Source organism: Rhinichthys klamathensis, unplaced genomic scaffold (assembly GCF_029890125.1).
Source record: "Rhinichthys klamathensis goyatoka isolate OS25496 unplaced genomic scaffold, OSU_Roscu_1.1 h1tg000191l_1, whole genome shotgun sequence".
NCBI classification, from domain to species: Eukaryota; Metazoa; Chordata; class Actinopteri; order Cypriniformes; family Leuciscidae; genus Rhinichthys; species Rhinichthys klamathensis.
In genome coordinates this window covers 3,775,291-3,799,467 of record NW_026606717.1, presented here as the reverse complement: position 1 = coordinate 3,799,467, position 24,177 = coordinate 3,775,291, and the positions used below count along the sequence as shown (strand labels likewise).

Sequence of the window (24,177 nt, the reverse complement as noted above, 5' to 3'; positions counted from 1 at the left end):
TTTTGGAGAGGTGCACGTCAGGGTACGCCGCCTACGACGTAGCTACGGCGTGAGTTCGACGCAGAAGTAGAAATTGGGCTTTAGTCTGTGATCAGTATTCTATGGCTGAACGTGTGAGACCTGCCTGAACATGTTATCACAGTAAAGTATATTAAATATTCAATCAAAGTCTGGTCATTTCAAACACCAAACGAGGACATCACAGCGGGAACCGGTGACCATTCAACAGACTTTAATAATAAAATGAACAAATACAAAACGAAAGTAAATGTAGCATTTACGAGACCGGTGCATTGCGCAGGCGTTGCTCATCATCAATCACGCCACCGGCCTCGCGCCGTTCTCTCACGGCCCTCTGCCTCGTCCTGTTCGCCACAATGCCTTTATCCACATAACATTTATATAGCCTATCATGTCTTTATCATACTTCCACGTTCGAAAAGCAGAAGCTAGTTGAAGCCCCCAATACAGGACATCCTAATGCTTAACGTGAAAAAACGCTTGACGTGGCTTAATGTAGCTACTAAGACAATCATGTTAAAATATCAAATTCTGTACACACCTTATTAATAAAGCATATATAGCCTACAGAATAGCAGATGAGCCCAGAATATGAACGCATTGCGAAGAAAACCCTTATTATAAAGAAAACGCTTAATGTGGCTTAATAGGCTACTAAGATAGTGATATTAAAATATCAAATTCTGTACACACCTTATTAATAAACCATACTATGTACAGAAAAGCAGATGAGCTCAGAATCTGAACGCAACTCATTTAATTAGCTACTGGTTTAGCGTTTTCCTCCCTTAGAAAACGTTATTATAAAGAAAACGCTTAATGTGGCTTTCTATGGGAGGATGGCATTGCGGTTTCCACAACAAATCTTTTAAAGGAGAACTCCGGCGCAAAATGAACCTTTGGTCTAATTACACATTGGTACCTAGTCAACCGTTATCTGAGATTTGTTTTCATGATTATCGAATGTAAATAGTTTTATCTCTAAGAACAGTTTAGTCTATAAAGCTAGTATAACGCTAGTATATTGGGCATAGATCAATGACAAATAAAAATCGCTTGTTAATACCACTAACAAGGCTCAAAATAGCCCCACACTAACACGGTAGCATAATGAGGGTCCCTACCTTCAAACCGAAGCATTGAGAACTTTGTCAGTGTCCAGACAGTTTAATAAGAAGATATTTAATACATACAGTCAACTTCGCGTATACAGGCAGGAGCCATCTTTGAAATACAGTCTCTACCAGTCGATCTACGAACGCCGATCCAAGCCTTCTGTTCGCGCTCACCTTATCACAACTTATAGCCCGTTCACATCTCACCAGCGCACTTGGATCGGCGTTCGTAAGTAGATGATTGTCATCAATTTATATGATATGCCATATAAAGGCATATTTTGTACATGACTACACATGTCCTTATTAGGCCTAGAAAATATACATAACACATCATACAGTATACAGTAACCTATAGGCCTACACAACATCTCGTTATTGCAAGAAAAGATGTCGTTAAAACGACATAACATCTCATTATTACTACATACTTGAGTGGGAAAAAAAATATGTGAGTGGCAGCAATGCGCCACCGTAACTTCTAGTTCACTACATTCCAAAGTGTACTTTTTACTCCACAACATTTCATAAAATCATGTCGTTCCTTGTTATTTTAAGCTAGAAAAATCATCACCCGCACCAAGACGCGATAGCGATAGCGGTGTCCGATTCAAAAACGAGCTGATTCTTTTCAATTAACCTATTAAATTGGTTCACAAATCCCACTGAACAATTTATTTGTGAATTGGGCTGATCTGAGATTGCATCTGTTCTCGAGTCAACAACTCACTGATTCAGTTGATCAGTTCCAGATCTCCTGTTAGCAATTCACTGAATTCACAAGTCTGACTCAAAATGAGCCAAGAATGGGAGATCCTCTGAGCTTGAGTGTGCGAGCAACTGATGCCACGAAAATTAATAAGTAATGCCACATTTTTAGGATTTATTATTGTACAATAATTGTATTGTAATTTACATAGGCCTAATGACTGTCAGTTGTTTGTGACTATCTGCTGCAAAAGGGCAAGCTGTTTGAATGTGGGAATGTCAACATTTGTCAAAACATATTTTACACATTTTGTTTTTCCTTATTTCATATGTACTATATAAGCTATAACACTATAACAATAAGGAAAAACAAAATGTGTGTAAATGTGTTGTCAAAATGGCTTGCCATACATAGCCTATACACCCCATCTGCACTTATCCAGTCCCCCCCCCCCCCCCCCCCCCCCCCCCAAATCCATCTCTCTCTCTCTCTCTCTCTCTCTCTCTCTCTCTCTCTCTCTCTCTCTCTCTCTCTCTCTCTCTCTCTCTCTCTCTTTCTCGCGATGTTCAGGAACAACTAGTGAGGACGAACTCCTGCTAGTTCTGCGAGTCCGTAGCAAGTTTGTGAGCTGGAATAAACGAGACGCTTCTACAAGCGCAGCGTCCAGAGGAGCCGTTAACCGCCTGGAGAAAGGGGGAGAGCGAATTTAAAGACAGCATCAGCGAATATTCCCCAAATACTGAGGTAAGTGATTCATTTGACTGACAGTTGCGGTTCCTCGTGATGGAATGCTGCATTGTGACGACACGCGCGTTGTCTAGTTTTGTAAAGTTCTATTCTGTTAGTTACGAACAGGCTGTGTGACATCATCATAACATATCAGTGCAGCACGTTCTGCTTGATCATTGAGCTGATGTAGGAATATCTATATTTAAAGGCCAGGTGTGCGCGGAATAGCTGCGGTATACACTGACATTGGTATATTTTCATTCTGTCCCTTTGTAAATTTGGAAGGATCTTGTCTGGAGGGGACAGAGTGGGAGACACATGGTTAGTTTGGCATGACTATATTTGGAAAGTGACCGTGTCTGAAGACAGAGGGCCTTCTCACATGGGACACACACACACACACACACACACACACACTGTTGTGTGGTTTAAAGATACTGCATTCTGAAGGGGGTTTAACAATTTTATGTGGTGTAGTATCAGTGTCAATTACGTTTAATTGTGTCTCAAACTTTGCATGCTGCTGTTACAACTTACACCTAAAGCCAGTAGAAAACATGGATGTTTTAAATTATGAACATGAATTGTGGTAATCATTCAGATATGCTTGTTCAACATAATTATTGTCATCCCCTAGCCACCTAGAATTTTAATTGAAAATGGTAATATGGCAAATGTTTTAATTAAAAACAGCCAAAATGGAAACAAATATAAAATATATATTAAAATTATATATATATATATATATATATATATATATATATATATATATATATATATATATATATATACTAAAAGTTCTAAAAACACAGCAATACATGTCTGGTCATCTACTTTGTGGAATCAGATTATACCAGTTCTGTTCTGTAAAAGTTAACATGTAAATCTTTTATCAAAGACTTCTCATACTTTGTTGGTTAATTAACATTGTACATCATTGTCAGCACTGATTGCAATCACGATAAATAAAAGGCTGGATTTAATCGTAAGAACTCAAAATAACACTTCTCAGAATACTGGATACAAAAACACGTAAAACAGAACATACAATACAGTGCTGGTCCTAGACTTCTGGGGGCCCTAAGCATAACCTTTTCAGTGCGTTCATACAAACCCCAAAATGACCCCCAACCCCTTAATCTGTTCTTTCAGAGCAGTTTCATTGAAAGTGAGTTGAAACAGTCAGTAATATAATTGAAAAAAATGACAAACAGGACAAATACAAAAGATAATAATTTTAGCCTACTAATACGTCTACTATACAGAAATTGAATAAAGTAATCAAATGTAAAAAATAAAACACTCCATAGTCTTCACTGTATGAATTAAATATACAATGATTCTTATTAAAGTATCTAAAGTTTTTCAGTGAAGAGCAGTGAATGATTCTCTCATTCACTTTCCCAACTGTTTGTGTTCACTCAAGACATAGCCTTACTGACTGCGTTTAAGGGAAAACTCACCAAGACGGACATTTTGACATATTTGTGTATTTGTCTGTTTAAACACGTGCCCAAAGCCCAATGTATAGCCTATTCTCGCCTGTGCTCTCTCCAGCTCGGATCGCGCACACAGAAAGCCACCTGGGGAACAGCGTCTCGTTCGGATTTTTTTTGTGTGTGTATAGACTGTATATTACGACCGTCACATTACACGATTAATCGCACAGCAATAGTCATTAAATCATTTTTGAGAGTAAAGGGGCTGAACAAACTGAGGGTTTAAATAACACACGTCAAACTAATCAATGAAATAGAGAACAGGTGTTCTTCATCAATGAAAAACCAAGGAAACCAAACTCAAACACAGGAAACTGAACTAAAACAAGAGCAAAACCCACCCAAAACAGTCTGTAACAATCATATTATTAATCCATTTTACCTCAGAATTGTTTTTTTCTTTCCTGTAAATCCTGTAAGCTAACTTCTGCTGTCACCGCTGGAGGCTCAAACATTATAGTTATTTCATCCCTGTGACTAATTTCTAATTGGTTAAACTGATGGGGTTATCATTCAGTCTGTGTTAAAACACTCCAATGTTTTTAAGCTCTTGCCCAGCCATGACTTGTTCTCTGTTGTTCAGTAGGCGCTATTTAGGGTACCTTTGTGTTGATAATGTGGAATGATTGTTTGTTTATGTCAATGATCTGTTGAAACTTACACAAATAATACTCTCTCCTATGACATCTGGGGGGGAAAATTGGGATTTTAAAAGAAAAGATAACTACAGTGTACAGTTATATGTTTATCATAGTTATCCCTGTCTCCATAATATTTCCTCATTATTATTCTTAAATTATTATTATTGTTATTAGTAACTATATGTTCAATGTTAATATGAGTAATGCTGTATTACTGTAATCTTAATATGAAGCTGTGTATTTAAAACTTTAAACAGGCCAGTGTTTGAAGAGGACCAAATAATGTAGCCTATCTTACTGACATTATTAAAGCAATTACATTTTTATTATTTTAATTAGTTTTTTTTACTGTCATTGACATAATCATTTTTTAAATAAAATATTACAATATGAAGATAATTACTATCACATATATATATATATATATATGTATATATATACGTTTTAATATAAAAAATATCACAACATACAGGTTTATAGGTTAGTGTCTCATCAGCCACACATTTCTCATTTATGCTGTACTAACCATATAGTTGCAGTATACTTGTAATCTGGCAAAATCTGTTTCAGAAACTCACATTTAAAAAAAAATCCAGCATGTATTTTATTGACATATTAAAAAGGGGAAATAAACAACAGACAATAGTCAACACAAACAAATAACAGTGTGATAGTGATTCCTGAGCAGCTTTACTATGGAGTGTACTCAAAATAATAAATATTAAATATTGTATGTATTATAAAAGCTATTTCATTATATATATACACACATATTATACACATATATATCTTTCTTACACCCTTCTCTGTTTTTCACAGCCATGAGTCGCAGCATTGTTCGCCAGAGTAAGTTCCGGCATGTTTTTGGGCAGGCGGTGAAGGCGGATCAAGGTTATGATGATATTCGGGTGTCCAAAGTGACATGGGACAGCTCATTCTGTGCAGTTAACCCAAAGTTTATGGCAGTTATAGTGGAATCAAGTGGTGGCGGAGCATTTCTTGTCCTGCCTCTCTCAAAGGTAAGTGGCTTGAGGAGAGAACTACCAGAACATGTAAAGTTCAGGGCTCTGCTTTGTCTTTAGAGGTAGTGCATTGTCTGTTATCTGTTGTCCTAAATACAATGGAATTTATACATGTTATATGTAAGCTTTGTCGGTAACACTTTATTTTGAAGGTCCACTTTAGACATTCTACTAACTATAAGTAACTTTGCAACTACATGCCAACTAAATCTTTTTCGAGTATTAGTTGACTGTCTGCTTAATATCTGCTAACATTTTATTTTGATGGTCCCCCAACAGACATTCAATTGACTACCTACTGTCAACTTATTCTACTAACCCACACCCTAACCTAAACCTCTACTAATACTCAGAGAGTTAGTTGACATGTTGCAAAGTTACTTATAGTGAGTAGAATGTCTAAAGTGAACCATTGAAATAAAGTGTAACCTCTTTGTCTGTTCTATTCTTTTATCTTCATGGGACTATATTTATGGGTATGTTTGTTCAAGAGTCTCAACCGTGCCTCATGTTAAGGGTGCCCATCCCCCACAGGGCTTCCATTTCACCCTCATAGAGGCAAAGGTTTGGACCCCATGGAAACAGGGTACACAACTTGCATATGTTGTCTGAAACTACTTCTGTGACATACCGCAGCTGAGTTTAGAGATGATAAGTAAGCGTTTGTGAGTTGATGTAATCCCTACATGCATTGCCATCTCTTCTTATCTGTTGAACTTTAGCAGCTTGCATTGCAATATCAGCAAAGCAATGGTTATCATTATGCCAAAATGAAGATCCTATGTCCATGTATCTTATAATCTGTAATATTTTATCACAAATACTCAGTGGTGGAATGTAACAAAGTACAAATACTTTGTTACTTTACTTAAGTAATTTTTTCACGTATCTGTACTTTACTTAAGTAGAATCAATAGTCCATACTTTTTACTTTTACTTCGTTACATTTTGCAGCAATTATTATACTTTCTACTCCACTACATTTCTACAACGTTCTGTTACATTTTCGTTAAATTTTCGGATCAGTTTTTCCCTGCCAAAACGTCATCCTGACCGTCCGTTCATCGCACGTTTCTGTCTCACCAGTGAAATTTGGTTGCCATAGACATATCAACCCGGTCACACTAAATGCGTCTCTATAGCACGCAGTGTGTTTATCGTGCAATTTATACGAGAAAATTAGTTTTTACATGCATAGGAAACGCATTGGTAGGTTTAGTAGTGATGTGGAGTGCGTGTGTATTATACGTTTGGTTAGGATTAATATGGCAAGCCAAGAGGTTCAGAATTACGCCATAAATGAATCGCGTTTACAGCCAAACGCCGTCATATACGGCGTTTTAACATAATATGTGTTTATTTATATATATATATATATATATATATATATACCGTATATAGTAAGGGTAGGCTATATAGTAAGCTTGATGTGTATATTGCCTAATTGCAAGCTTGTTCAGAAATGGTGACAAAAACTTAAAATATAACTGCTTTTCCATCATATTGAACATCATTATGAGTATTAGGTTGAATGAGTTAGAATTAACTGTTTTATTAATCATTAGAATATAGACATTAAGAGAATAAATTCTTATGCAAGTACTTTTACTTTTAATACTTAAAGTACATTTAAAATCAGGTACTTTTTACTTTTTACTTAAGTAGGTTTGTCATTGTGGTACTTCTACTTTTACTAAAGTAAATACACTCACCGGCCACTTTATTAGGTACCCCATGCTAGTAACGGGTTGGACCCCCTTTTGCCTTCAGAACTGCCTCAATTCTTCGTGGCATAGATTCAACAAGGTGCTGGAAGCATTCCTCAGGGAGTTTGGTCCATATTGACATGATGGCATCACACAGTTGCCGCAGATTTGTCGGCTGCACATCCATGATGCGAATCTCCCGTTCCACCACATCCCAAAGATGCTCTATTGGGTTGAGATCTGGTGACTGTGGAGGCCATTTTAGTACAGTGAACTCATTGTCATGTTCAAGAAACCAATTTGAAATGATTAGAGCTTTGTGACATGGTGGAAGTAGCCATCAGAGGATGGGTACATGGTGGCCATAAAGGGATGGACATGGTCAGAAACAATGCTCAGGAAGGCCGTGGCATTTAAACGATGCCCAATTGGCACTAAGGGGCCTAAAGTGTGCCAGGAAAACATCCCCCACACCATTACACCACCACCACGAGCCTGCACAGTGGTAACAAGGCATGATGGTTCCATGTTCTCATTCTGTTTACGCCAAATTCTGACTCTAACATCTGAATGTCTCAACAGAAATCGAGACTCATCAGACCAGGCAACATTTTTCCAGTCTTCAACTGTCCAATTTTGGTGAGCTCTTGCAAATTGTAGCCTCTTTTTCCTATTTGTAGTGGAGATGAGTGGTACCCGGTGGAGTCTTCTGCTGTTGTAGCCCATCCGCCTCAAGGTTGTGCGTGTTGTGGCTTCACAAATGCTTTGCTGCATACCTCGGTTGTAACGAGTGGTTATTTCAGTCACTGCTGCCCTTCTATCAGCTCGAACCAGTCTGGCCATTCTCCTCTGACCTCTGGCATCAACAAGGCATTTCCGCCCACAGAACTGCCGCTCACTGGATGTTTTTTCTTTTTCGGACCATTCTCTGTAAACCCTAGAGATGGTTGTGCGTGAAAATCCCAGTAGATTAGCAGTTTCTGAAATACTCAGACCAGCCCTTCTGGCACCAACAATCATGCCACGTTCAAAGTCACTCAAATCACCTTTCTTCCCCATACTGATGCTCGGTTTGAACTGCAGGAGATTGTCTTGACCATGTCTACATGCCTAAATGCACGTAGTTGCCGCCATGTGATTGGCTGCTTAGAAATTAAGTGTTAACGAGCAGTTGGACAGGTGTACCTAATAAAGTGGCCGGTGAGTGTATGTCTCTGGTTATTTGTACTTTTACTTAAGTACTGAGATTCAGTACTTCCTCCACCACTGCAAATACTGATGGAACTACAAAAATAGTAAGTTTTTTTAAATTAAAGTTTATTAAAGGGTTAGTTCACCCAAACAATTAAAATTCTATCATTTACTCACTCTCGTGTCGTACCAAACCCGTAAGACTTTCATTCATCTCGGAACACAAATGAAGATCTTTTTAATGAAATCTGAGAGCTTTCTGTCCCTCCATTGACAGCCTACGCAACAACCACTTTTAAGCCCCAGAAAGGTAGTGAAAGTAATCCATGTGACTCCAGTGGTTTAAACTCAATATTATGGAGTGGCGCGAGTGCTTTGTTTGCGCAAAAAAAACAAACAAACATAATTTACCACTTTATTTACACAATATTATCCTCCAACGCACGTTCATGCATCAACGTCTGCTCTCGCGTGTCTACTCTCAACGTCTGCTCTCGTGTTTCAGAACCTCTGAAATCTGCCGGTTTCTTCAGAATGCACCCATTTCTATTTCCACCTTCTGTAAAACTCATCATTAAACTGACACTGACAAATGTAAGCATATGGTGTTCCTATTGGGATTTCACAGGTGGTTTCACAGTGGTTTTGGACAGACAAAATGCCTAAATATCATCACATTAGTTTATTGTTTAAGACCATGGCTTGTGTAATTTTGTAGCACTAAACAATTTATAACAATTTAAATAAATAAAAATAAATAAAATAAATATTTATTTCCCATAAATTAAAAACAATATTTGTTTGATTATTTTTTTTTCTTTGGTAACAGGGTTGACTAGTTGAGCTTGATGAACACAGCCTTCCTAGGTGACATAATTTTAATAATCTTTCATTTTTTTAATGGGGGAAATTATGCTGTCAGGGCTGCGTGCCAAATGTGGGATGCAGCTAAAGGGATTACAAAATACATTATTGTTCAAAATTTAAAAAAAAAATCCTTTTTTTTAAAGAAAGGAATACATTTTTATTCAGCAAGGAAAATGATCAAAAGTTACAGTTCATAAATGTATAATATTACAAAATATTTATATTTCAAATAAATGGATTTCACAGATACATTGGATATTTGGACACTTAATATTGCCTAAATGTCATTGCATTAGAGAACACTTGTCTACCTGTGTGGCCAGTACCTGTCACCTGTCCTGTTTATGTAACACTTAAAGAATCAGCAAAAGGGTTACATAAATCAAATGTATTATGAAACAAAAGGCAAAAAACTATTTTGTTCATAGTTTAGTCCTATTCAGTGTCTACTTTGCGCTTCTTGACTTGTCTCTTGTATTCATCAATGGAGCATCTCTTGTCCAGCAACAGTGAAATTGCTCGCTGTGCTCGTCGTTAACTTCTCTGCATCTCGGTGGAAAAAAATCTAGATTAGAGTGCAAAAAAATGAATCTTTATTGACATTTTGCAACCAAGGCTTTACATGTCTTGAGAAGGTTTTCAACCAACAACCTGTAGTTGTCTGCTTTGTTGTTTCTGAGAAAATATATTGCCTCTAACTGGAAGGCTTTTCATGCCATCATTTCATGGTCAAATGCATAATCTCGAAGAAGTTCATGAATCTGAGGACCAACAAAGATACCTTCCTTTATCTTGGCTTTACTTAATCTTGGAAATATTCCACTGAGGTACTTGAAAGCTGCTTGTGTTTCTTCCATGGCCTTGACAAAGTTCTTCATCAGACCCAGCTTGATGCGTAAAGGTGCTCTTCCTTGATTTAACAAGTGTTGGATGCTGAACACTTTTCCTCCCATGTTTCAGTGATTGTCGGAGTGGCCAATATTTATGATGTAATGGGAACCTCTTGCACGACTATCCCATTCGCAGAGAAAACAGCAGTACTTTGTGTATTCAATCTGCAGACCAAGCAAGAGAGCAGCAACCTTCAAATCGCCACAAAGCTGCTACTGATGTCGGTCAGTTTTTCTGATAAGATAATCTGTAGAAAGATAATCAGGACTTATCGGAAGGGTAAAATGGGCCCAAAATAGGGCCCAGTATTTTGAATTGGGCTTCAAAATACTTTTGAAGTAGGTTACACGATAAAACATGTAGGAGTACTCATGTGGAGATAAAAACATCTTACATTAGTTCTAGTTGTTCCTAATGCATGCAATCTTTGTCAGACGGCTCAAAGTCAAACAAAATATATTGATCCACAGCAGTGTATCACATCGGTGGGTCCATTTTTTTGAGTTTGTCTTGATTCTCTAAGGGTCCATCAGTTAATGCCCTTTAGTGTAGCCTCTCTGCCGAGTCACGAGCATATATCAGCAGGCCTGGATAGACACGCTATAAATACCCAGCTAGCCATCTCCCCTGTGCTCAGTCTCAGGCAGGCCAAAAGAAAAACTCTCTTTTCAACGCCTCATCACAGGGTTATAAATAGACACCAGGAGTATGTGGAGGGGAGTGACTGGAGAAGGAGCAGCCGAACACAGAGCCAACACGTGCTTACATTAGCTCAACACGAATAACAAAATAACATCAAAGGTACATCAGAATCCTTATAGAGTTACTAGAATTCCTTATAGAATAACAACAGTTTAGAAATACATGCTATAGGCACTTTCCAAAATAAGGGTGGAAAAATAAACGAAGAATACATTTACGTGTTTTAAATGTTTAAAACCCTGATTTGTGTGATTTTGTACCATTAAACATTAAAACGATTGATTTTTTTCCACAAATTAAAGAAAATATTTGATCATTTTGTTTAAACTTTGGTAACAGGGTTGAATAGTTGAGCTTGATGAACACAGGCGTCAAATTCTGTAAAATTCGAGAAAAGGAGCTGGGCTGTAGAAAGGGGCCAAATTAAATTACTTCCTGAAGCCTATGTGTCACAATTATTAAAATCTTTCATTTATTAATGGGAAATTATGCTGTGACAGGGCTGCATGCCAAATGTGGGACGCAGCTAAAAGTTTTTAGCTGTATACACTACTCTTCAAAAGTTTGGGGTCAGTAAGATTTTATTTGAAAGAAATTAATACTTTTATTTAGCAAGGATGCATTAAATTGGTCAAAAGTGACAGTAAAGAAATGTGTGTTAAGAAAGAGTTCTGTTTCAAATAAATGCTGTTATTTTAAGCGTTCTATTCATCAAAGAATCATGAAAAATGTATCATGGTTTCCAAAAAAAACGTTCAATGTTTTTGACATTGATAATAATAAATGTTTCATGAGCACCAAAATAATCTTTTTTCTCCCCATATCAGCATATCAGAATGATTTCTGAAGGATCATGTGACATGTAATGATGCTGAATATTCAGCTTTGCCATCACAGGAATTTCTTTTTTTTTTTTTTATACATTCAAATATAAAATAGTTATTTTAAATTTAATCATATTTTACAATATTACTGTTTTTTTTACTGTATTGTTCATCAAATAAATTCAGCCTTGGTGAGCAAAAGAGACTTCTTTGAAGAACAAGTCTTAAAGGTGCTCTACGTAACTTTTAGCGGCCTCTAGTGGTGATGTTTCAGATTGCAACCAAATTTTACAAGAGCGCTCGTGCTCAAACTCATAGACAATACCGTCTATTACGCAAATATCTCGGCGAATACTAGACGGATTCGGCGAGCACCGAGCTCGTTGGGACCATCTAGTCGAGCTGAAAAGAACCATATAAGTTCCATAGTTTTGGGTGGTGTTTTCGCGGAGATATTAGCAGAAAACCATCGGGCGCGCTGCAAAATTGCGGACGCCGGTGACGTCACGATCTCAGAAGAAAATCGCTCGTATCTCTGGAACGCAAAGACCCAGAGAGCTCAAATTCGGGGGAGGAGGTCCCAGGGGAACCCTTGCCCGAACGCTAGAGTGGCGGGCCTCGGGGATGCCCCCTACCGGATCGCCGTTCGCTGGGACCCCCGATTTCAAACGGCTATAACTCGGGGAGCCGGGCGAGTTGGACCTCGGGGGTGGGCTCGTTCGAAAGGCCCCGTCCAGCACTAGGAACGATTAGAGTCTTGGGAATATTGATCAAAGATTGACTGAGATATAAGCCGAAAAACGTGCGCCTTTGACCGGACGTAACTCCCTGACCGTCTACAATAGACTGTATATAAGGAGAGAGGCTCGGGAGCGCGCATGCACGTCACATCCGTTGGATTTCGCGGTAAATCCGACCCGGAGACTTCACATAGAAATAGGAATACTGGCCTTCATAGGTAATAGCAAAACCCGACAAGTGGATCATTGTAATGTGTGATTACAACCCCTTCACACACAGGCAATAAAAAAAGGATTCATTTTAGAAGAAAAGTTCCATATAGCACCTTTAACATTATCCTTTGTTCCTTGTTTTTCTGTGCTATAGATGGGCCGAGTGGACAAAAACTACCCTCTAGTGGTTGGACACTCAGGGCCTGTTCTGGACATTGACTGGTGTCCTCACAATGACAACATCCTGGCCAGCTGCTCTGAAGACACCACTTCCATGGTAATCATCATGACATTCATAAACATCTCCACTAGCCTTGTAGTCATAAACATGTTTCAGTTGCCTTTTTTTGAAGCATGTCTCCATATACCTGCTCACACTGGAGGGAAAGATCACAGTGACTGTCAATAGTGTTAATATGAAGGGTGATGACTGGAGTTAACGGTCCAGGCATGGGACAGGAGCTGGTATTTATAAACACATGTTAGAAGGGAGTGCTTAGCCAGAAACCTGTTCTCAAATAAGCCACTGGTAATGACAGACAAGGAAAGATGGGCCTGAGGTGTCTATAGGGATGAGTCATTTCATTTTCAGCACACACTGGAACATGTGCATGTCCTCATGCTCAAACACTTCTGTATACAGTGACCCTATAAAGTATTTGAACACTTACGCTGCGTTCACGCCATGTCGAAATTACAGTAATGACGTTCTACTCAGAGCTGTTGACATCTTTGTACTGGTAATTTATGCATTTCTGTGGTAACACTGTGGTAACACATAGTCATGTGGTACAGTAGGAGCTCTCAGAAAATCCCCAGCTTAAATGTTGTAATTACGAGCTCTTAACGCTTTTTACAAGTTGAAATTTCGTGATTACGGTAGATACGACATGGCGTGAACGCACCCCTAAACTTCACATGTATAAATGTCATTACATTAGAAAAAAATCTAAGTAAAATGTATCTTAAATAAAGGTGAAATAAGCCCATTTAAGAAAAACATTTCACATTTTGATTTTAAAGGATAAAACAATACACTGAGAACAAAAAATCAAAGTTTACATTTACATTACATTTGCATTTATTGATTTAGAAGACGCTTTTATCCAAAGCGACTTACAAATGAGAACAATAGGAGCAGTTAAACTAACAATAGGCCAACAATATGCAAGTTCTATTACCCTTCCCAGTTTCATCTAACGCAGTACGTGTACTGTTTTTTTTTTTTTAGATAGCCTACTAGATATTGAATAGAAGATAAAGTGTTAGTATTAATGGATCAAGTGTTGCCGAAAAAGATGGGTCTTCAGCCGTTTCTTGAAAATGGCCACGGACTCAGCGTGAGGAGTCAGGAGAGGAGTGACGTGTGCTCTCTTTGGCTCGTTAAAGACCACTCTTGCTCCAGCATTTTGGATCAGTTGCAGAGGTTTGACAGAGCAAGCTGGAAGACCTGCTAGGAGAGCATTAGTCCAGTCTGGATAGAACAAGTGCTTGGACAAGGAGTTGTGTAGCATGCTTTGATAGGAAGGCAAATCTGCAGTTCTAACAATGTGGTCTGTAAAGTTCAATTAATCATCAATTACAACTCCAAGGTTCCTGGTTGACCTTGATGGAGTTATGGATGACGAACCTAGCTGAATGGAGAAGTTATGGTGGAGTGTTGGGTTGGCCGGGACCACAAGCAACTCTGTCTTCGCAAGGTTTAGTTGAAGGTGGTGGTCCTTCATCCAGCCAGAAACGTCTGTCAGGCAGGCTGAGATGCGAGCAGCAACCGTCGGATCATCAGGCTGGAATGAGAGGTAGAATTGTGTGTCATTAGCGTAGCAGTGACCTGAGGGGTAAGACTTGAACCATTGTAGTGCGGTTCCCGAGATGCCCTTCGTCTTTAAAATTTACAGGAGGATCTGGTGGTTAACTGTCAAAGGCAACAGACAGATCCAGCAGGATGAGAACTGAGGATTTGGAAGCTGCTCTTGCCAGTCTCAGAGCTTCAATTACCGAGAGCAGGGCAGTCTCAGTTGAGTGTCCGCTTTCGAAACCAGACTGGTTGTTGTCCAGGAGGTTTTTCTGTGTACGAAAGGAAGAGATCTGGTTGAAAACAACTCGTTCAAGTGTTTTCGCGATGAACCGGTCTGTAATTTTCCAGATGTGCTGGATTTAGAGTGGGTTTCTTAAGCAGTGGGGTTACCCGAGCCTGCTGAAATGCTGTTGGAAAAGTACCAGTGTGAAGTGAGGTGTTTATGATGTGGATAAGTGCGGGTACAACTGAGGAAGAAATGTATTGAAGTAGATTAGTGGGAATGGGATCAAGCGTTTGGAGACTTCTGCCTCTGAAAGCAGAGAGTAGGAGGGTAGAATGTGAGTGTTAGCTGGTAAGATGTGTGTGTCAGTTTGTGGTTTGGTAAATTGGCCGCTGATGGTGGTTGTTTTATTTATGAAGAATGTGGCAAAATTGTCAGCTGTTAGGGTTGATGAAGGAGGAGGAGGGTTGAGAAGAGAGGAGATGGTTTTGAAGAGCATGCGAGAGTCAGAAGAATTGTTAATTTTGTTGTGATAGTAAGTCATTTTAGCTGTAGAGATATTAGCAGAGAAAGAAGAGAGGAGGGATTGATAAAGACCAAGGTCAGTAGGATCTTTCGATTTGCGCCACTTCCTCTCTGCACCCCTGAGTTTAGAACGAAGTTCACGGAGAACATCAGATAACCAGGTTGAGGTCTAGTGTTGAGAGCTGAGCAGGTGGAGGAAGTGTGGATGAGACCAAAGAGGATAGGCGAGAGGGTGAGAGTGAGCGTAGGTTTCGCCGAAAGGTGACCTGTGGAGGAGTGTGTGTGTTGTGTTCTGAGGCAGATTGAGGTTGAGAGTGAGGAGGAAGTGATCTGAGGTGTGCAGCGGAGTGACCAGTGTATGGTCAGTTGAGCAGAAGTGCGTGTAAATAAGGTCTAATTGGTTACCTGATTTGGGAGTAGCCGCAGTAGATACTCGTTTGAGGTCGAATGAGGCATGCAGTGTGTGGAAATCAGCTGTCTGAGGCTTTTCTTGGTGGATGTTGAAGTCTCCAAGAACTACAAGAGGAGTACCATCCTCAGGGAAGGATGAGAGTAGCACATCAAGCTCCTCCAAGAAACTGCCAAGTTGACCTGGTGGACGATAGACAACTACAAAATGGATTTTAATAGGCCTAGTGATGGTAATTAAATGTGATTCAAATAAGCTGTTGTCACACATAGGTGGTAAAGGATAACATTTCCAAACGTTTGAGATGAGAAGACCAGTACCTCCACCGCTTCCGGTCAGGCGAGGGGTGTGTGTGAAAGTGAAGTTAGTGGAGAGGGCAGCAGGTGTGGCAGTGTCCTCTGGTCTGATCCAGGTCTCAGTCAGGGCCAATAGGCTGAGACCAGAATGACAAGAGATAGATGTAATGAAATCAGCTGTAAATAAAAGATTATTGGAGTATGTTTAAAACTATTTCAGTCTTTTTACTTTTTAATTCTATGTTACTTGCTGTTTCTTTGAAATTATTTAGCTATTTTTTCAGTGTATGTCACTGTTCAAAATCAAGACAAACAGGATTTGGACACTGCGGTGGTCAAACTTTAGAAGGACATGTTCATAGTTAAAGTGATGAGTTATACCTGTGTGAACCTGAGGAGAACTCTAGAAGTATGTATTTGCTTGCAGATGTCACTTGGTTTGATATATCTACTGACATTCAGACATTTTGAAATGCGAGTATAAATACCAAAAAGTATTATATAATGTATTGAAAACTGGTATCGGAAGCATTTCCCCAAAGTTGAGCAAGACGATGTAAAGATGTATTATAAAATATGAATGCTATTAGAGCTATTTCATTACACTACATTACAAACGTGAATGGCATGCACTGTATGCACTGCTGTTAGAGGAGGTTAACTGCAGCTGTCATCTGTGCTGGCATTGCTGCTGTGCTCACTGAACACCAAAGGAATGTTCCCTCTACATATTGCAAACCAATATATATATATATATATATATATATATATATATATATATAAGTATACCCAAAAAGTTGAATCGAGAGGGTGATTATGCTTTTTTAACTGGTCTATTATTTTACAACAGCAAATTTTAAACAAAAAGAATTTACATTATATATATTAACCCGTTTAAGCAGAGGCACATTAATGTATGTTTTTAACTTTTGCATTTTAATTATTATATTCATAAAAATGTATTAAACTCTAAATGGGGCAGGCTGATGGGTCCTTAACTCAATCTGCTAGCAATCACATCATTCTCTATAGGGCACCGCTGATTGGTTCCTGCTGTATCAGTGGCCAATGAGCTCGCTGTTCAACCATTAAATACGTGTTCAGCATTTGCTATAGCAGTGCAGCGCGCTTTCAGAAACCCTCCACCTTCCCCAGCTCCACCTATATAGATCTGCTACGGGTAATTCATGTACACAGTATATTGTACAGCAGCAGCATGTCTTACTTGCTCACAGCAGCGTATCGTGTATGTACTGGCAGTAGCAAGTCCCGTACAGCAGCAGCGTAGCAGATCTATTGATTGGCCAAGACCAAACATATCAACATTGTCATATCCATTACCATGCTAACACATGAGAGTTGTCATGACAGAAATAATGTATAATAAGTCATGCAGGTTGCAGGATGATCTAAAAATATTGCAATAAAAATATTAAATTCTTGAAAGTTTGCTGAGTCCCCCTGGTTGAGAACTATTACTCTAATACAGTTGTGTATACTCAGGTATGGCAGATCCCTGACCACACTCCCTCTCGCCCCATCAGTGAGCCCATTGTGGTGCTGGAGGGTCACTCTAAACGTGTGGGCATCATCAAATGGCACCCAACTGCCCGCAACATACTCCTCACTGCAGGTAAAGATCAGTCTGCATTACTGCCTCAACATCTCACTTTTAACAGATAGACTAATGTATAAAAAATAAGGTTACTTCGAAGTTTTCCCACCATGCAAGATGGCTTCAATTCAGTGTGCTTGTGTCTCAGGCAGTGATAATCTGATCATCGTATGGAATGTGGGCACTGGAGAACCCTTGATCACAATGGATGACCATCCTGATCTCATCTACAACGTCAGCTGGAACTACAACGGTAGCTTGTTCTGCACCACCTGCAAGGACCGTCGCCTCCGAGTGTGCGATCCCCGGAAAAGCGAGGTGGTGGCGGTAAGTATTATGGCATGTATGTATGTAGGAAAACCACAGACCTATTGGTACTCTTGGACCAGACACATTAGGGTTAGTTCACCCAAAAATTAAAATTCTGTCATCATTTACTCACCCTCATGTCGTTCCAAACCTGTAAGACTTTCGTTCATCTTTGGAACACAATTTGATGAAATTTGAGAGCTTTCTGTACCTCCGTTGACAGCTATGCATATGAATCAAGCGGTTTAGTCTAAAATTTTCTGAAGAGATATCGCTTTATATTATGAACTGATTGAATTTAGGCTTTTATTCACATAAACATTCATCAACTCACACATCAATTGTGGATAACGAGGAACCAATAATTCTCATGTTACGCAGCACATTTGAGCTTCAGCAAGAACCAATGAGGTTCATTCTCATGTTACGCAGCACGTTTGAGCTTCAGCAAGAACCAATGAGGTTCATTCTCATGTTACACAGCACGTTTGAGCTTCAGCAAGAACCAATGAGGTTCATTCTCGTGTTACGCAGCACATTTGAGCTTCAGCAAAAGGGTTGTTCTCGTGCGTCAAGCAGGTTCGGTTAGGCTTGTGTGAGTTTAAGTTTATGTTCGCTGATCAATGTTTATATGTGAATAAAAGCCTAAATTAAATCTTTTCATCATGTAAAGCAGTCATATAAAGTCTCTTCAGAAAATTTGGACTAAACCACTCAATTGATATTAGGGGTGGGCGATCTGACGATTTTATATCGTGATCGATCTTGAAGACATCTACTATCTACTTTTCATGCGAATCATAGAGATTGTGATCTTTTATGTCCTCGTAATAATGTTAAAATACATCAATGACTGCCTACTAGATGGTTGTGCTGACTGGCCAGATTATATCATGTGTCTTTCATGTGTGGTGATGCATTTAAAAAAGAATTCAACAGCAGTAGTGCTGTGCGATGAATACAATTTTAGTTGCGGTTTCGATTTTGGCTTCCAACGATTATGAAAACAAATGATCATTGTGCTGCAAAAGTTCCTTTCCTTAAAAGTGTGTTTTCACCCCTCCTTAAAAGCCTACGTCCAAATCAGGCAAATCATGTAACGTGACTGTCCTAAAATGCAGTCTACTGCGGGACATGCTTTATTTTAAAAAGAGTCATTAAAAACGCATTAAACTGCGAAAGAGACTGATCCCCATGCGCTTTCTGTGCGCACTGCAAGATGCCTTTTTGGGTAAACTATTTCTTTAAGATGTCTAATAAAAAAAAAAAAGTCAAGATTAACAGAAATGTGGTGGTTGAAGTGAACTTTTTTTTTCTCCTGTAGGAAAGACTGGCCCCACATGAGGGGATCCGGCCAATGAGAGCTATTTTTACCAAAGAGGGCAACATTTTCACCACAGGCTTCACCAGGATGAGCCAGAGGGAGCTTGGCCTGTGGGATCCGGTAATGGAGCAAAACTAAAGTGACAGTTATCATACTGTCATCATTTACTCACCCTCATGTTGTTCCATACCCATAAGACTTTGGTTAATCTTCAGAACACAAATTAAGATATTTTCACTGGTAATCAAAACTTGGAAGATGCAAAAACTGTTATAAAGGAGTTGCAAAATGAATCCTTATGAACTAAGCAGTTTAATCCAAGCCTTGTGACTTGATACGATTGATGTATATGATGAACAGATATAATTTAGACCTTTATTCACATATAAACAGACATAAATAGGGCTCATCACATATTGTAAACATGTAAGCTTGTTTTTACCTCTATATGTGATTATCAATTTACCTTTATATGTTTGATTTCACCACCCTGGTTTTCTTTCAAATAACTGATGGTGTTCATTTTTGTCATTTTAGACTAATTTTGAAGAGCCCATAGCATTACTGGAGTTGGACACAAGTAATGGAGTTTTATTGCCTTTTTATGATCCAGACACTAACATTGTGTATCTCAGTGGCAAGGTATGACTCCATGTTTCATCTTCATTTGTTATGGTACTCCAGCTGGCACTGTAGCGTTGTCTCTGTGTCTCCTCAGGGTGACAGCAGTATTCGGTATTTTGAGATCACAGAGGAGCCTCCCTATGTTCATTACATCAGCACATTCAGTAGCAAGGAGCCACAGAGAGGAATGGGCTTCATGCCCAAGAGAGGAGTGGATGTCAGCAAGTGTGAGATTGCCAGGTCAGTTTGCATGATTATACTTGTTGATTTGGAATATTGATCCATTGATATGTGTTACTTGAGTTAAAGGGATAGTTCACCCCCCAAAAAAGAGAAAATTCTGTCATTAATTACTCACTTTCATGTCGTTCCAAACCTGTACGACTTTCGTTCATCTTCGAAACACAAATGAAGATCCTTTTAAAGAAATCTGAGAGCTTTCTGTCCCTCCATTGACAGCTACGCAACTACCACTTTGACGCTTAAAAAAGCTCATAAAGAGATCGTAAAACTAATCCAAATGAATTGAGAGGTTTAGTCCAAAATTTCTGAAGAGACTCAATCGCTTTATATGATGAACAGATTGAATTTAGGCTTTTATTCACATATAAACATTCATCAACTCACACATCAGATCTGGCAAACAGAAGCTCAAAAATGTTTGCTTGGCGTGCGAGAGCCAATGAGGTTCATTCTCGCACATCAAGCAGGTTCTGTTTATGTTCGCTGATCAATGTTTAAATGTGAATAAAAGCCTAAATTCAATCTGTTCGTCATATAAAGCGATCGAATCTCTTCAGAAAATGTGGAAAAAACCACTCAATTTATATGGATTAGTTTTACGATCTCTTTATAAACTTTTTTAGGCGTCAAAGTGGTAGTTGCGGTCAATGGAGGGACAGAAATCTCTCAGATTTCATTAAAAAGATCTTAATTTGTGTTCTGAAGATGAATGAAAGTCTTACGAGTCTTACGTGAGGAGAGTAATTAATGACAGGATTTTCATTTTTGTGTGAACTATCCCTTTAATATATGGTATATTCAAATACCTTATGTGCTTACATTATCATTAAAAAGTTTGGGTTCAGAAGATTTTTTTAAAGAAATATAATTTAAAATAATATAAAATATACTTTTATTTCGCAAAGATGCATTAAATTGATCAAAAGTGACAGTAAAGGCATTTATGTTACCAACGTATTCTATTTCAAATAAATGCTGTTCTTTTGATCTTTCTATTCAGAAAAGAATCCTGAACAAAATGACTGTTTACACAAAAACATTAAGCTCCACAACTATCTTCAAAATTGATAAGAAGAAATGTTACTTGAGCAGCAAATCAGCATATCAGAATGATTTCAAGGATCAAGTGACACTGAAAACTGTTGAGTAATGATGCTGAATATTCAGCTTTGCCATCACAGGAATAAATTACATTTTAAGACATATCAAACTAGAAAACAGTTATTTAAAATTGTAATAATATTTACAAATAAATGCAGCTTTGATGAGCATAATAGACAGCTGTAGAAAACATTAAAAATCTTACAGACCCCAAACTTTTAAACGGTAGTGTACTTCATGCGTTCATTCCAGTCTTTACACATTTTTCTGAGTTTGAAAGGATTTTGCTCATTATAGACTCTTTTTTTCCTCAATACTAATTTTGTGTTCTTGTGCACAATTCATCAATGCATTCTTTTTCATTATATAGATTATATAAACTCCATGAGAGAAAGTGTGAGCCTATCATGATGACAGTGCCCAGAAAGGTAAGCACTTGCTCACTGTTGAGGGCCGTTTTAATTCTGAATGACTATGAGCAGAACCCCAACAAAACAGAAGCATTGGAAACAAAAGAAGGTTACCTACTGATGATGAAGAAGTCAACTCTTTCTCTTTCTGTTTTTATGATTCCAGTCGGACCTGTTCCAGGATGATCTGTACCCAGACACAGCAGGCCCAGATCCGGCTCTGGAACCTGAAGAATGGATGGTTGGACGAGACGCAGACCCCATACTAGTGTCCATGAGGGATGGCTATGTTCCTCCAAAGAGCAGAGAGCTAAAGGTGGCTAAGAAGAACGTTTTAGACACCAGACCTGCAACACGTAGAAGCATGTCTGCTGTAGATGGAAGCAGTTTGCCAGTGAGTAGAATATCTTGCTTAATCTTGGTTTTAAAATGTCTCTTTCATGGCTTTTGTTCCTTCACCACCTGTTTTTATCAACAGTTCTTTAAAAGCAAGTAGGGCTGGGAATCTTATTCAGAACCGGGCTAATAAAAAAAATAAAAAAAGCCAGAACATCATACCAGCGTAACATCATTGATTCACGTAACAGTGTTTTCTGTGGTTTTTAATCTATAGTGCTAAAGCAGATGCATGTTTTCGCTGTTGCTTGATGTCTGATATATTATTATGACTAAATTATATAATTAAAACAATGGACAGTTATATTCATTGCATTGTCCATGCAACAACAAAAACATTCAATGTATCAGTTTAAAGGCCTGTTCACACCGGGACGAATTTCGCGCACGATATTCGCTGACGTTTAACGCCTCATGACTAAACAAAGGGCGCCAATGTGAGTGTTTTTTTAGTTTGACGCGCCGCGTCAAAAACTATTCGACCAATGACATTGGCGCTTTTGCTCACGTGTCTGGAGCTTCTGAAGTTACAGTAAAACACAACTTGGGGGCGCTCAAGCACAAAACGGTCTTGCCGAGCACACATACGTAACGGCGAAGAAGATATACGCCAAGTAGCGTCTACACTGCCGGGAAGAAATAAGACGAGGAAGATGCAAGGCAAGATGAATGTAGAGCTGCTGGTCTCGTTGCTGTCGGAACATAAAGAACTATATGACAAACGCGACAGCGACTACATCTAAATCTTAATAAAAGAGAATGTTATGGAGTGGTATTGGAGAGCAAATGGGCGCCATCTAATGTCAGGGAATGAATTTGCATGTCCACTCGGCTCATCGCCAGCGAAAATCGCTTGGGTGTGAACACAAAAAACGCTGGCGAATAACGCGCGCCGATATTCGTCCCGGTGTGTACAAGCCTTAAGGCTACACATCAATGAACTAAAAAAAAAAAAAAACATTTCCTTCGCGTAAAGGCCGCGACATTGTCGAAACGATCTCCGTTCACACGGATCCACGAAAACGATTAAAAACGCTGTATTCTGCTGCCAGGACAGTAGTTGGCGATGTCACTTTGTAAAGAAAAAGACTGAACACATAATTTGCATGCGCATGACTTCACTGTTTTCACAAATTCATGTTTTTTTCAGTTTACATGTAGACATCATCTATCTATCTATCTATCTATACAAGATATAGTAAATGCTATAAAATAGTTCGGATCAGTTTTTTTTAAAAATCAAATTCGGTACTTCGTTGATTTCTAGGAATCGTTAATCTCAATCAGAATCATTCAAATCTTTACGATTCCCATCCCTAGAAGCTAAGCATATCTTTCCATTTCCTGATTCAGTTTGTCCTTGACTTCCTCTTGCTTTTTTCCTCTTATTCATCCTCCTTCCACTACTCTTCCTTTCTATTTCCTCATCTGCCATCCTTTCTTTCTCCGCTTTCTCTTCATATCTTTCAAACTCTAGCCGCAGTTGTTGGAGAAGCTTGTTGAGGAGATCCAAAATCTGAAGGCCACAGTTCTCTCTCAGGAGAAGCGAATCTGTGACTTGGAGAATAAGCTCTCTAAGTACACTAATGGCACAGTCTGAATAAAACTAACTCATCCTGTGCACACTGTCCAATTCACTGCTAACTCTCACAGCTAAAGTATGAGCACAGATAGGCCAAGCCACCTCAACTCACCCCAGCTATGATTTAGTTTTATCAACACTGTAACTACAGTTCAAGTGGCTGTACTGCCACTTGACTTCACAGGCTCTTTCTAAATGGGAATAAATCTCTTATAGTAGTTACATTTTGGAGCATTAGGCGATTTCATTTAGCAAAGGCACTTATAATTCTTTCCTGATGCTTTGTATTAACATTGTGTAGTAGTACACAGTATTAGCTATATTCCTTAAATGCTGAAGGAATCATAGCAGGAACCATTTATGTCAGCTATGTAAAGGGTAGGCAAGACCACCTTCATTTTAGGACTTACAAATCCTTGTATGCACTTACCGCTTTTTAACCTTGAAACGCT

At 38.8% G+C, this 24,177-nt stretch overlaps 1 protein-coding gene across 1 annotated transcript; it reads left to right on the top strand.

Annotated features, from left to right (window-relative positions):
* The first annotated feature begins 2,356 nt into the window (after positions 1 to 2,356).
* On the top strand, positions 2,357 to 23,764 carry coro6 (coronin 6). The gene is made up of 11 exons (XM_056262130.1): positions 2,357 to 2,589; positions 5,534 to 5,733; positions 13,025 to 13,147; positions 17,625 to 17,754; positions 17,885 to 18,063; positions 19,370 to 19,489; positions 19,907 to 20,011; positions 20,088 to 20,233; positions 21,708 to 21,765; positions 21,914 to 22,141; positions 23,621 to 23,764. Exons 2-11 carry the CDS (start codon positions 5,536 to 5,538, stop codon positions 23,741 to 23,743), a joined length of 1,410 nt encoding a protein of 469 aa, XP_056118105.1. The 5' UTR covers positions 2,357 to 2,589; positions 5,534 to 5,535; the 3' UTR covers positions 23,744 to 23,764.
* The last annotated feature ends 413 nt before the right edge of the window (positions 23,765 to 24,177 follow it).